The 12644-nt window shown below is 64.2% G+C and overlaps 1 protein-coding gene across 1 annotated transcript; it reads left to right on the top strand.

Annotated features, from left to right (window-relative positions):
• The first annotated feature begins 509 nt into the window (after positions 1-509).
• On the top strand, positions 510-10390 carry MYL9 (myosin light chain 9). The gene is made up of 5 exons (XM_074605184.1): positions 510-639; positions 2302-2375; positions 7976-8179; positions 9310-9471; positions 9676-10390. The coding sequence occupies exons 3-5, from the start codon at positions 7996-7998 to the stop codon at positions 9846-9848; spliced, it is 519 nt and encodes a 172-aa protein (XP_074461285.1). The 5' UTR covers positions 510-639; positions 2302-2375; positions 7976-7995; the 3' UTR covers positions 9849-10390.
• The last annotated feature ends 2254 nt before the right edge of the window (positions 10391-12644 follow it).

Below are 12644 nucleotides of genomic sequence, written 5' to 3'. Positions count from 1 at the left end.
CCGGTCTTTCTGGCCACCGTTCCCTTTGCAGCCTGGTCCCACTGGGCCGTCAGCAGAGGCTTTCAGCCAGCCTCGCTGCAGCCTTCGGATGCCCTCAAGGCTTTTCCATGGAGCTCAACTGGGCCGCTGGCCCACAGGCAGCCCCACGCCCGCTGGCAGGGGCCCAGAGCTGCTCCGGGAAGCCCGGGGCGAACCACCGCCCGTGGGCTAGTGTCGCCCGTGGGTGCCCACAGCCCCGCAGAGCACGGCGTTGCCCTGTGTCACCAGGCTGGGAGGCGCGGGGACGCCCACGGGGAGGCCGGGACGAGCCGGTCCCCATCCCCCCGGGCGCGGCCCCGAGCTGCGCATCTCCCCGCGGGAAAGCGGCCACGCGTGGGTCGCCCCCGCCGCCCTTTCGTCTATATAAGGCCGGGAGCGCCGTCCCGCCGCCCCGGCCCCGCGGCCCCGGCCCCGCCGCATTCTTCTGCCTTGTATGGGCCGAGCCGGGCCGGGCGGGACGGGGCGGGCCGGGATGGGACGGGACGGGGCGGGCGGCACCGCCCCGGGCCCCCGCTGCCCGCCCGCCCCAAGGGCCGCGCCGCGGGCCGGGCCCCGGCAGAGCAGCGCCGGCCGCCCCGCAGCGTCCCCGCTCCGCTCCAGGTGAGGCGGCTCCGCCGGGCCCCGCCGCTCCCCGATCCGCCGGGCGGGACCGCAGCCGAGCGGACACGGGGGGCGGCCGGTACGGGAGGGAGCGGGGCAGCCCCGGCGGGGCGGGACGGACCGGGCGGGATGGAGCCGGGGAGGCCCCGCTGGACCGGGCGGGATGGAGCAGGGACAGTCCCGATGGATCGGGCGGGATGGAGCGGGGGCGTCCCCGATGGATCGGGCGGGATGGAGCAGGAACAGTCCCGATGGATCGGGCGGGATGGAGCCGGGGTGGCCCCGATGGATCGGGCGGGATGGAGCAGGAACAGTCCCGATGGATCGGGCGGGATGGAGCAGGAACAGTCCCGATGGACCGGGCGGGAGGGAGCCGCGGCGGGGGGGAGAGGGCGGGAGGGAGCCGGGACGGCCCCGCTGGACCGGGCGGGATGGAGCAGGGACAGTCCCGATGGATCGGGCGGGATGGAGCGGGGGCGGCCCCGATGGATCGGGCGGGATGGAGCAGGGACAGTCCCGATGGACCGGGCGGGATGGAGCCGGGGTGGCCCCGATGGATCGGGCGGGATGGAGCAGGAACAGTCCCGATGGATCGGGCGGGATGGAGCAGGAACAGTCCCGATGGACCGGGCGGGAGGGAGCCGCGGCGGGAGGGAGCGGGCGGGATGGAGCCGGGGCGGCCCCGATGGATCAGGCGGGATGGAGCAGGGACAGTCCCGATGGATCGGGCGGGATGGAGCAGGAACAGTCCCGATGGACCGGGCGGGAGGGAGCCGCGGCGGGGGGGAGAGGGCGGGAGGGAGCCGGGACGGCCCCGCTGGACCGGGCGGGATGGAGCCGGGGCAGCTCGGAGGGGAAGCGGCAGGACGGGAGGGGGCGGCTGCCCCGGGCAGAGCGGGAGGGAGCAGCCCCCGGCCGGCCAGTGCTGCCGCGGTGCTGGAGCTGGTGCGGGGCTCGGCCCTGGGGAGGGGGCGACACAGCGTCAGGAGAAGCCCCGCTGTGTCCCTGGCAGGCACCCCTCTGCCCGGACAGGCGGGGAGAGCCGCTCTCCAGGGCCCGGCAGGGATGTCCCACGGGGGGAGGCGAGGATGGGTCTTGAGCAAAGCTCTCAAGAACTCCGCAATGACCTGGAGCTGGGACATCCTGGCTTCCCCCGGGACGGCAGCGCTGCCAGAGCAGATTCTGCCGCCCGTGGCTTCACCCGCCTCCTGGTTTGAGAGAGCTGTTCCTGTCTGGAACATCTGTTTTTTTCTCCCCAAGTCTTTGCTAATGGCCAGAGCCAAGATCCAGATGCATGCTCCAGAGATCTCCGCAGCGTCCAGTGAGCAACTTCAGGCAATAAATTGTAGTAAGGCAGAAAAGCTTTACTTAGCTCATTTCCCTCAGTCTTGAACACAGAGGAACTTTGTGTTTTGTTTAGCCTTGCCTGTGAAAACTTGAGGTCCTCTTGGCTTCCCTCCCTGCATGCCCTTTTGGTACAAAATGTTACGACTCTGATAAAAACCAGGGAGGCTCTAAAACATGGATGTGTAGGAGAAGGCGGCAGCTGGAGCAGAACATTCTTTGGAGCGGAACATCCCCAAGTGTCAACAACCACCGCTGCTGACCAAAGATGGTTGGGTTTCTTCAGTCACTTGAATGTTTTCCTCTCGTCACTGGCAGGCTCTGTGCGGCTGTAGGAGGAGTTTGCGGTCACCTCCCCCTCTGAGGCGCTGCGGCCAGATTCCCCTGACGAGGTGAGCCCCTTAATTCTCCTGGGACAATATCAAACCCAGTCCAGGGCATGTTATGCTGGTGGCGCGAGGCCATGAAGACCTTCTGGCCCATGGTCCCGTTTCCCAGCCTCCTCGGGCATCAGATGGGTGATGGGTCTTTTGCCTGGTGATGGAGTCTGTGCACCGTCTTCTCATGGCAGCCTCAGAAGTTGTGCTTTGGAAGGGTTTGCAGGTGCCACATGGGCACGGTGAGGTCCTTGTCCCAGAAACTTGGTGGGAAGAAGCTAGTCCAGAAACAGTTTGCCAAAACTTGCCACCGAGCCCCCTGGCTGCCCGTGGGCCTGGCCAGTTCCCTGGTGTGCAGTGGGAGCCAAGGATGGGGATGAACTTTCCCTCCTGGGAGTCACTGCACGCTTGGCTCTGGCTCCCTGGTGCTGCCCTGCTTCCTCCTGTCCACAAGTGAAACCTGCTCCCCAGTTTCAGTGCTGGTGGCTGTGGCTGCGCTGGGGACACAGCCCGGGACTCAGGTTCTGCTTTGCCCTTGTCTCCAAACTCCCTGTCCCACACCCGTCTTTAATAAGGGCGAAAAAGGAGCAGAACAGCAGCCCTTCTCCAATCCTGCAGTGCCGAGCAGGACGGGGCGTCCCCCTGCAGCTCCCGGTGCCTCCGGCCAGCAGTGCGGCTCCCCTGCTACCAGTAGCCTGTGGCAGCGGGGACGGAGCTGAGCAATGCCACATCCCAAGGGCATCCTGAGCAGGGCTGCGCTGGAGGGAAAGGACGGTTTAACAACAAATTCGGCAGGGAAGGTGAGCTGCTCCCTGCTCGCTCCTCCGGCGTGAGCTGCTCCCTGCTCGCTCCTCCAGCGTATGACAACCCGGTCCGCGTGTCCCGCTGGCTCCGGAGGTGGGATGTCCACTCCTGGTGCTGGGAGAGGTGCCTGGCAGGAGCCAAAGCTTTACGGGTGGAAGGGTCAGGGTGCCCTGTGCCTCCTGTGCCACTGTGGGATGCTGCAGGACATCACCAACTCTGGCCCTCGTGCCACCCTGGCAGAGGGGGTGGGAACCGCTGCCTGTGCTGGGCTACACGGTGCTGTAACGTGTCCAGGTGCGACCAGCTGTGTGTTGTGGAGGGCCAGCACTTGCCTCTTAGTACGTGCAGCTGTGTTGTGGCTCGCTGGCGCTAGCAACTAATTTTGGGAAGAGCCGTTGGGCAGAGATTTAACCGCAGCCCCTCCGAGGGGCCACCTTTCCCCCTGCAGGCTGTCCTCCGGAGCAGCCCAGGCTGTTTGAGTCGCTCTGTCCCTACCCCGACCAGAAGCATCCAGCAGATGCACATCATGCGTCTCGCTGCCGGGCTCTCGGGGTGGAGAGGAGCTCGCTGCGAGCGGATGATGTCCCTCTCCGGCTGTGCTGGGCGGCCCCACGCGGTGCTGGAGCCTCGTCAGCACTTTTAGAGGTGGCTCCTGCAGTTGCAGGGCCAGCTTTGGTGGAGCCTCCCTGGGGAAACCCTTAGCAGCATATTCCAGGTGATCGTAGCTTCTGAATACAGCACGGGAACACCCCGGGGACAGGCTGCTGCCACTACAAGGGGAGCTGGCTGTCCCCTCCCCGCCTCCGTGCCAGCCAGACCTGCCACAAGCCCGCTCAGCCCAATGGGACAGTGAGCTGGAGCAGCACAGGAGAAGACGCGGGGCAGGGAGAACGGTGGGAGCGGGCAGGGAGGAGGAGGACAGGGACGGGACGGGGCCCGCGTGCCCTGTCAGCACTGCCACGTCCCTTCGGCTTGTCCCACCCTCCCCAGCACGGTCAGGAAGCGGCACCAGGATGGAGTCGCTCGGTTGGTTTTACCCAGGAGGAAACACATGGTGGTTTATTTTTCTGATAACGGTGGGTCTTTGCTCTTTCTCTTTAAAATGAAACTATTTTCTTTACCAACTTGTGAACTTTTTAAGCCAGCCCCGTGGCCCCTTGGGTCTGACTCCTGGGGGAGAAGGGCACAAGCCCGGTGGTGCAGGAGGCAGGGAGATTGTCCCAGCAGGAGCGGTGGCAGAAGGACGAGGGAACAAGGGCAGTCGGTGACGGGGCGAGTGTGGTGATCAGATCGGCACGTGGCTTTTGTGCCAGGCTGGCCGGGGTCTCCCCCCAGTGCGACCCTCCCCGGCGCCGCTGCCTGAGCCCTGAGCTCCTGGGCTGGAGCAGCGCTGAGATGGGGCAGGAGCAGGGCCAGTCTCTGTGGGTTTCCTTCCTGCCATGGAGGAAGCTGGAGTTTTTGGTGGCCGCAGCATTTGGCTCAACCGAATCCACCCCAACGCGCAGGGCATCACGGCTGGGTGTCCCCCGAGACGGTCTGGGCATCGGGGTTTGGGGAATCCTGGAAAGCCTGGGCTGGAAGACCAGGGGAGCGTGGCCGTCGAGCCCTCCTGCAGTGCACGGCTCACCCCTGTCGAACCACAGTTTGCTGCAATCGCTGCAAATCACTTCTGTCTCGTGCGAGAGGCACCTTTTCCTGCACTGACCCAAAAAAAGTCGCTTCCCAAGTCCCAGCCAGCTATCAGCAGAAACAGAACAATTAGGAGATGACCAGGCCGAGCTGGACCTTGGGGCCAAGCATCTTTCCAGGGCATATTTTGGATCAAACAGCAAAACCATGTGCCGTCAAAATCGCACTTAATCCCCTTAACGAGAACCATCTCTCTGGAGAGGGTGCCAAGCCGCGCTTCTGCTGCTGGTCACAGCCGGGGCAGGGTAAATATTTGGATAATGTTAATTCATGTGGTGAGAGCAAAACTCCGGCTTATTTCTCCGGTCTTCTGCTAATAATTCTGCTGATAGTTCAGCGTGTTTTGAAAGCTCAGCTCAGTGCCGTGGGCCGGCGGCAGAGCTTTTATTGCTGGCTGTGGCCCGGCACAGCGAAGCCGTGTTCAGCTCAGCTGCCCCACGCCGCTGCCGGGGGTCGGTTCCGGGCTGGCAGCGCATGCCGGTGTCCCGCAGGGCACGCAGAAAGAGAGTCCCATTGCAAAGAAATTCATGGTGCTGGAGGAAGCAGCGGGCAAGGGATGGGCTCTCCAGTCCCGCTGCTTTCCTCAGCTGGCCGGTGCCAAACGTCTCTTTCCTGGTGGGCACTGGGAAAGGACGGAGCGTTTGGGGGATGGCGGGGTGATTTGGTGACTGGGTGCAGCTCGGGGCAGCGTGAGGGAGGGTGCTGAGGGCAGTGCTGTTTCCATCCCAGTGCCCGCAGCCACCGGGGCTCACGGGGGACGAGGAAGGGACTGTCTCCCAGGGCACGCGGAGCACGTCCCCTGCGGATGAAGGGCCCAGCTTGGTCTTGGTGGGTGCTGCCAGGCCTCTCTGGCGTGGCGCGCTGCTCCCGCACTGGGATGGCGTTGGGGTGGGGGGGACAGTCCCCAGCCCCCTCTGAGCCTGGCTGGGCACCACGCTGCCCGGCAGGCACTGACACGGTAGCTGGGATTTGGCATCCCGCGAACCCCAGGTTAGGGGAGCCTGGGGACCGCAGCAGGCTGGGGACCAGGCTGGTGGCCGCTGCAGCCCCCACCTCTGCAACCCCTTGAAAGAGGGATAGCAGGAGGGGAGGGAAACAGCTGGAGAGCAGGGCCGGGCCGGGGAGGGCTGGCAGGAGCGGTGTGGGTGCAGGAGAAGGCTGTTTGCTCTGCCCTGGTCCATGCCAGCACTGGGGTCCCCTGGGGGGAGATGCTCCCCAAGGACCCGCAGTCCCCCCCGGGGGCGTCAGCGTTAAGGAACCAGCCGGGAAGCGGATCCCGGAGCACACTCTGGGATGGCTGGAGCAGCTGGGCATGGATGGTGGCACGCGGCTCACTGGTGGTGTTGCTTTGTGCTGCTTCACCCAACATGGAGTGGCTCCTTAACCGCCCCGTGTCCCCTGGCAGTGAAGGCAGGAACCCCGGCAGCCCGCCACAGCAAGGGGCACACAGCAGAGCGGACTAGAATTAATTCAGAATCCATTAATTTAATACTGTCCCCGCGGCTGCTCCCCAGGCCAGACACTGACTCAGGTGGGGAAACTGAGGCACAGGGCTGCGTGTGAGGGAGAAATGGCTGCGATAGAAACATGAGGGCTCTGAGCGGCGTCTCTCCCGTGGGCTGGCCTCACCCCAAGGCTTCGTGCAGGGCCGTGCTGGGCTGGCAGCTGACACCGTCCCTCTGCCGGCCGGGTCTTTGCCGGCATCTCGCTGAGTTACGCTTGCCAGGGTTCGATTGGGAGGGGTCTGAGCATCCTCCTCTCAGGCAACATGGGTGGTCACTGGGGGTGCCGAGCACCCTGTATGGATCCCATTTGGGTCTCCAGCACCCACCGTGCAGGGTGTCTTGAATACCGACTGCATCCCTCAGCCTGGCAGCGTGGGAGGGTGACGCCAAACCACTGCTCGGTGCTGCGAAGGGGCTCGGGTACCATCTCGCTGGCGGGAATGGGCTCTCTGCTGGGCGCTCGCCAGCACGGGCTGGGGGCAGGAACCCCCCCACACACTTTGAAAGACCACATTTCCCTCCCGCGGTCTCGCCTTGGCGGTGTTTGAAGTTATTGTGGGACACGCGTTGCCCCGGCCGTGTCCCCAAAGGTCTGTCCATCCCACTGCTGCCCCCCCCCTTTGCCCCTCCGGGCTGTTCCCTTCTCCTGGCATTCACTACCTGTAACAACAGCACCAGTCCTCAGCACCCTGCCATCCCGGCATTGCTCAGCCACTCTCCCCCTGCCCCGCAGGGACTCCGCAGCCCCCCCAGAGGTCCACCAGCCCCCTCTCCCCTCCGCCTCGTGCCCTTCCCATGGGGTCCCCGGGCACGGCGGTGGCGGCGAACGGCCCTTTGGCCCGGTGGGGGCCGGAGGTGGGATGGATGGGTGGGTGGATGGATGGATGGAGGCAGCATGGAGGGGGAAGGGAGGCGGTGGTATGTGAGGAATGTGCCCGGAGCAGATAACCCCTTCCCGCTGGGTGCTGGGTGCTGCGCAGAGCCACCCCCACCCCCCCGTACCCCGGGGAGGCGGCCTGGGGTGCTTTTGCACAGCGGAATGGAGGGTGGGCATGGAGCCCCATCGCCCGGGAGCCGGGCTGGGGAGGGCAGGGGGAGCCCTGCGGGAGCAGGAGGGGAGGCCTGGGGCAGGGGGGCCATGGCTAAGCTCTGCCCAAAATGCCGAGGCACCCGTCCCCATGGCCCCCCTGGGACTGAAGGGCAGCGTGGGGCTGCTGGGTGCTGGGCTTGGCATGTCTCCCTGCACCTGGGACACAAAAGGGACAGGTGACAAGCAGGTCTGGGGGGGCTTGGGGGCTGGGGGTGCAGGCAGGGAGCCCCAGGAGCAGAGAGGGTGCCTGCAGCCCTTGGGGACAGCCCTGCGGAAGGGGTGCCAGCGGGTGCCACCTGCTCTTGTGACTTCCCAGGGAAGCCCCATTAGAGCCTGGGTCTCACCTGTCTCCATGTCCGACCCTGCGATCACCTTATCTGGCTGTTGCCAAACTGTGTGACAGCCAGGGAAACTGAGGCACGGGACTGGAGCTGCCCAGAGTCGTGTGTCCCTGCCTCTGCTCCGGCTCCCCGGGCCCTGCCTGTCCCCAGCCCTCCTGACTCTCCTGCCTGCTGCCGGGCCCCCAGGTACCACCACAGCCGCCAAGATGTCCAGCAAACGTGCCAAAGCCAAGACCACCAAGAAGCGTCCTCAGCGCGCCACCTCCAACGTCTTCGCCATGTTCGACCAGTCGCAGATCCAGGAGTTCAAGGAAGCCTTCAACATGATCGACCAGAACCGCGATGGCTTCATTGACAAGGAGGATCTTCATGACATGCTGGCTTCCCTCGGTGAGGAGACCCTTCCCTTGTGCTCCCACGTGTCCCTCAGCCCCTCTGTCCCTGACACCTCCTCGACAAACGGGGAGAGCAGCTGGGTGACCTGGTGCCTCCCACCCAGTTTTGGGGGGATGCCACGGAGGCACAGCCCTCCTGCTTTGCGCCAGCCCCATGGCGTGAGGGGGAGGGATGGATTTCTCTGCTGGCACCAGTTGACCATCGTTTGTGGATGCACCCGAGGGCAGCAGCTCGGTGTGTTGCTCTTACAGCCGTGCTCACTAGAAGGGAAGAGACCCTTGGGGTTGGAGAAGCTCTACCCTAGAAGCAACCACCAGTAGCCGTTGAGTATTTGACTAGTCTCACCCCAGAATATCGCCTGGGGTCACCCACTGTGGGACAAAGCCCTCCCGTTTCTCTCAGCCTGGGTGACAGAAGAGGCCGGTCCCTGGGCTGGCATGATACCTCGGCCGGTTGAGACTTGCAGGTCTGGCCGTGTTCCCCACCCAGAGCCCATTCTCCTTCGCTGCAGGCCACGGCTCCCACCTCCCGCTCCCTGTGGTATCTCCACGACGCTTTGGGAGGTCTGTCAATGATTGACCTGGCAGCCAAACCTGTTCCGGAGGTCCTGCCCGGCCGCGGGAGGGACCTCCCTCCTCCCCGTGAGCCGTAGCTCTGGAGAAGAGAGGGGCCGGGTGCTGGGGGGACGGGGACCTCAGCAGAGGAGGTGAAACCATCCCTGGTGCATCCACGGTTGGGGCAGCGCTGGGGACATCAGCAGCACAAGGCTCGTGTGGAGATGTCGCTGCCCCTCTCCCCGCGCGGTGCTGGGTGTCAGCGGCCAGGGGAAGGGAGAAAAGCTGCGGGTTTAGTTCCCAATATCCCCCAGATGAATTCCTGCACCTCCCTCGAGGCTGAACCTGGCAGAGCTTAATTCCAGGTGGCCTCCGGCACGCGTTAAAACGTGAGGGGAGCACCGGGCGCGGCGGAAGCCCCCTTCCCTTGTTCACGGGGTGGGTGAACATGCACCGGCAAATTCGTCTGCAAGGAAAACCCCAGCCGGCTGGGGGCAGGGGCTGGCCTTGGGGATGGACGCTGGGGGGGGAACAGGGCCCCGCACCCACACCCCTGCCTGTGTCCGGCAGGGAAGAACCCCACTGACGAGTACCTGGAGGGCATGATGAGCGAGGCACCGGGGCCCATCAACTTCACCATGTTCCTCACCATGTTCGGGGAGAAGCTGAACGGCACCGACCCGGAGGATGTCATCCGCAACGCCTTCGCCTGCTTCGACGAGGAGGCGTCAGGTACGGGCACTGCCTGCAGCCCCATGCTGCCGGCCCGGACGCCCTCCCCCAGGACATGCAGCCAGGGCGGGGGCTGGGGCCAAATCCTTGGGGATCCCCATGCAGCTCCAGAGTGGGAGAGCTTCAGAAGAGGAGGGGGAAGGTCCTGCTGCTCAGCCCTCCCACAGTGTCCCCTGCTAACGCCACCCCCTGCCGTTCCCGCAGGCTTCATCCACGAGGACCATCTGCGTGAGCTGCTGACCACCATGGGAGACAGGTTCACCGACGAGGAGGTGGACGAGATGTACCGGGAGGCGCCCATCGACAAGAAGGGCAACTTCAACTACGTGGAGTTCACCCGCATCCTGAAGCATGGGGCCAAGGACAAGGACGATTAGAGCCCGGGGCCGCTCGGGCCCTCTGCCTCCTCCTGCGCACACCCCCTGCCCCTCGGTCCCCCCCTTGCTGCCCCACAGCAGGCACCCCCCATGGGAAACACCTCCCAGGACCGGCACCCCGCATCGGGTCACGCTTGGAGGGGAAGCGCTCCCGTCACTACGCCGCTGTGTGCCCATCCATCAGCCCCCGACCTCCCCTCCATCGCCTCTGCCGCCCACAGGCTCTCCCCGCTGGGACCCCCAGCCTGGCTGTGACCCCCCCACCCCCGCCCAGGCAGCCATTGACCCCCTTGAAGCCACCACGCGGCTGGTCCCTGGGGCTGGGGTGAGCATCCCAGGGGAGCGTTGGCCTGGGGGGATCTTGGCCGGCTCCGTAGCACAGAGAGAAAGCGCCTCTCCCCTCCCCTCCCACACCCCCTTCCTTCATGAAAGAAAACCCACTTTGTTTCCTCCTCCCTGGCTCTTTTATGGCTTCAGAGCCTGTGATCTGAGGGATTCGGGAAGCCGACGCGGCGTATAAAACCTGAGGGGTGTGATACGGAGATGTGCTGCGTGTGGCTCCCTCGCCGTGCCGTGCCCCGCTGCCCGCCTGCCGGGCGGCTCTGGGGGGTGGGTTTTGGTCACCGCATCCCCCCACCTCACTCCCGTTGCCAGCCGGGGCCCCTTGCAGCGGGGCAGCCTGTTTTTGAAGCCAAATCACTCCCAACCCGGGTGACATCAGCTTTAGCATCGTTTTTCTCCTTTGCTGATGGGATGAGGGTCTCTCTGCCCCCGCGCCGGGGCGGGCACACGGGTGGGCTGAGAGACACTGGGCAAAGTGGTGGCCACGCTCCCCCATCAGCTGGTTCGGGGTCCCAGGGGTTCGGCCACCCTTTTGTGTCAGGGGTGGGGGTAAGAGACGGGGGGGGGGGTAAGGAATGGGGAGGGGGGTCGTCCCCTTGGTTTGGTCATTTCTCCCCCCGCCTCCCAGCGCACTGGGAAAGCTGGGACGGGCTCTGCGGGAGCTCCGTGGGCGTTTGCTGCTGGAATCAGAGGGGTCAGCAGCCCCATCCGTGCTCGGAGACCTGCCAGGCCCCAGGAGATGCTCTCACCTGGGAGGTGACTCATGGTTGAAAAGCTTCTCCTTGGTTCTCGGTGCTTCTATTTCCCAGGCACCGCCAACACAAGGAAAGACGAACTAAATCACCAGGGACACAGAGAAGCGAAAGGCTGCAGACGCGCTTTCCCAGGGAGCTCCCCAGGGTCGCGGCTCCTGCTCCGCAGCAACAGCCCCAAACCAGCCCACCTCCAGCCTTGCAGATGCCAAGCTCCTTCCCTAATTCCCTGCTGTGCCGGGGAAAAAAACTACAGTCCTCCCACTTCCAGAGCCAAGTCCCAGGCCTGAAGGCTGCTGGAGGGCAGGGTGCTTTTTAAAAAGCCCCCTTCACTGGGACACACACCAAAGTGAACTTGGGATGTCACTTTGGGACAGACGGTCTGATGCTGGCGATAAACCAAGTGGCGTGGGAAAGGGCCTCCAGCTTCTGCGAGGTCTCTGCCACGCTGCCGACAAACTGTCTTCTGGAGGTGGCTGCGTCCAAGAGCGATGTTCGGCCCCACTGACCCCAAAGGATCAGCTTGTGTGACCAGCCCAGGTTCTCCCAGTGCTGGGAATGGGGTGGACTTGGTGGCTGGCCACCGACCAGCTCCTCCAAGCCCAGTGCCAGCAAAGTATTGGACGCTGGGCTACATCCGGGGAGAGTAAATATGGGCCTTGCAAAAAGGAGTCCTGCCTCCCCCACCTCCCGGAGCTCTTGGCAGGTGGATCAAGAAGTTATTCGGGTAATAAAGATGGGGGTGTCTTGCAGGAATTCGGAGGCTGTGTGAAAAGCACCGGAATGCGGGTGGGTTGATGGGAAGTGAAGCGCATGGGGAAGATCAGCCCTGACTTCACGGGTGAGACAACGGGCCGCAGGCGTCCTGAGACAGCCCCAGGGAAAGGTCAGGGCTCGGTGGCTGTTAAAATCAAGAAAAAAAGGAGAAAGAAAATCACATGCTAGGAATTACTAGGAAAAGAAAGGAGATTAAAAGAGGCTGCTGTTCGGCCATTGCCTACGTCCTTTTATCGCCCACACCTTGAATATAAAAAAGAGATAGAGCCAAAGCGGAAGCGTCCTGAGAAGGGCAGCTGGGAGGTTTGGCAGCACAGATCCCGGCCGGCTGCACCCTCCGGCCTGGCAAGGGGACGTAGGAGGGGGGTGGCAGCGTGGGGACGGTGCTGCCTCCCACCTCTCCTTGGGCTGCGCACGGGCATCACCGGACGCGCAGGAGCCACGTCTGGCTCAGGGCGTCTGTGCCCAGGGGCATCTCTCCCATGGGCTCTGTTCTCGCCCTCTTCCAGCACCTGCTTCTAGCCACGGTGGGAGACGGGACCCCGGGAGACGTGCCAGTTCATCCAGCCCTTTCTACGCTTCGTTATTTTTTCTCAGTCCTGGAACTAGCTGAGTCCCTTCCCCTGGTTTTGCTCAGCTGTTGGCTTCTTGGCTTTTCCAGCGGCGCAGGGCAGCCTTTCCGATCACATCGGCTCACATCGTCCACCAGCTGATGCTCTCGGGAGGCCCCCGGTGCCACCAACACGAGCAGATGTGACACTTCTCCTGTGCTGCCGACTGTGCGATCCCCCAAAAAACACTTCATCCTCGTCGGTCAACCGCTTCATCCAAAGAGACAGAAAGAAACATCAGCAAACCCCCAAACTGTTTGGGCCCACGTGAACCTCATGAAGTTCGACCAGGCCAAGCGCAGGGTCCTGCACCT

This window comes from Larus michahellis, chromosome 12 (genome assembly GCF_964199755.1).
Source record: "Larus michahellis chromosome 12, bLarMic1.1, whole genome shotgun sequence".
Taxonomy (NCBI): Eukaryota; Metazoa; Chordata; class Aves; order Charadriiformes; family Laridae; genus Larus; species Larus michahellis.
Note: the sequence above shows the minus strand (reverse complement) of the source record. Positions and strands in the feature narration are given on the sequence as shown.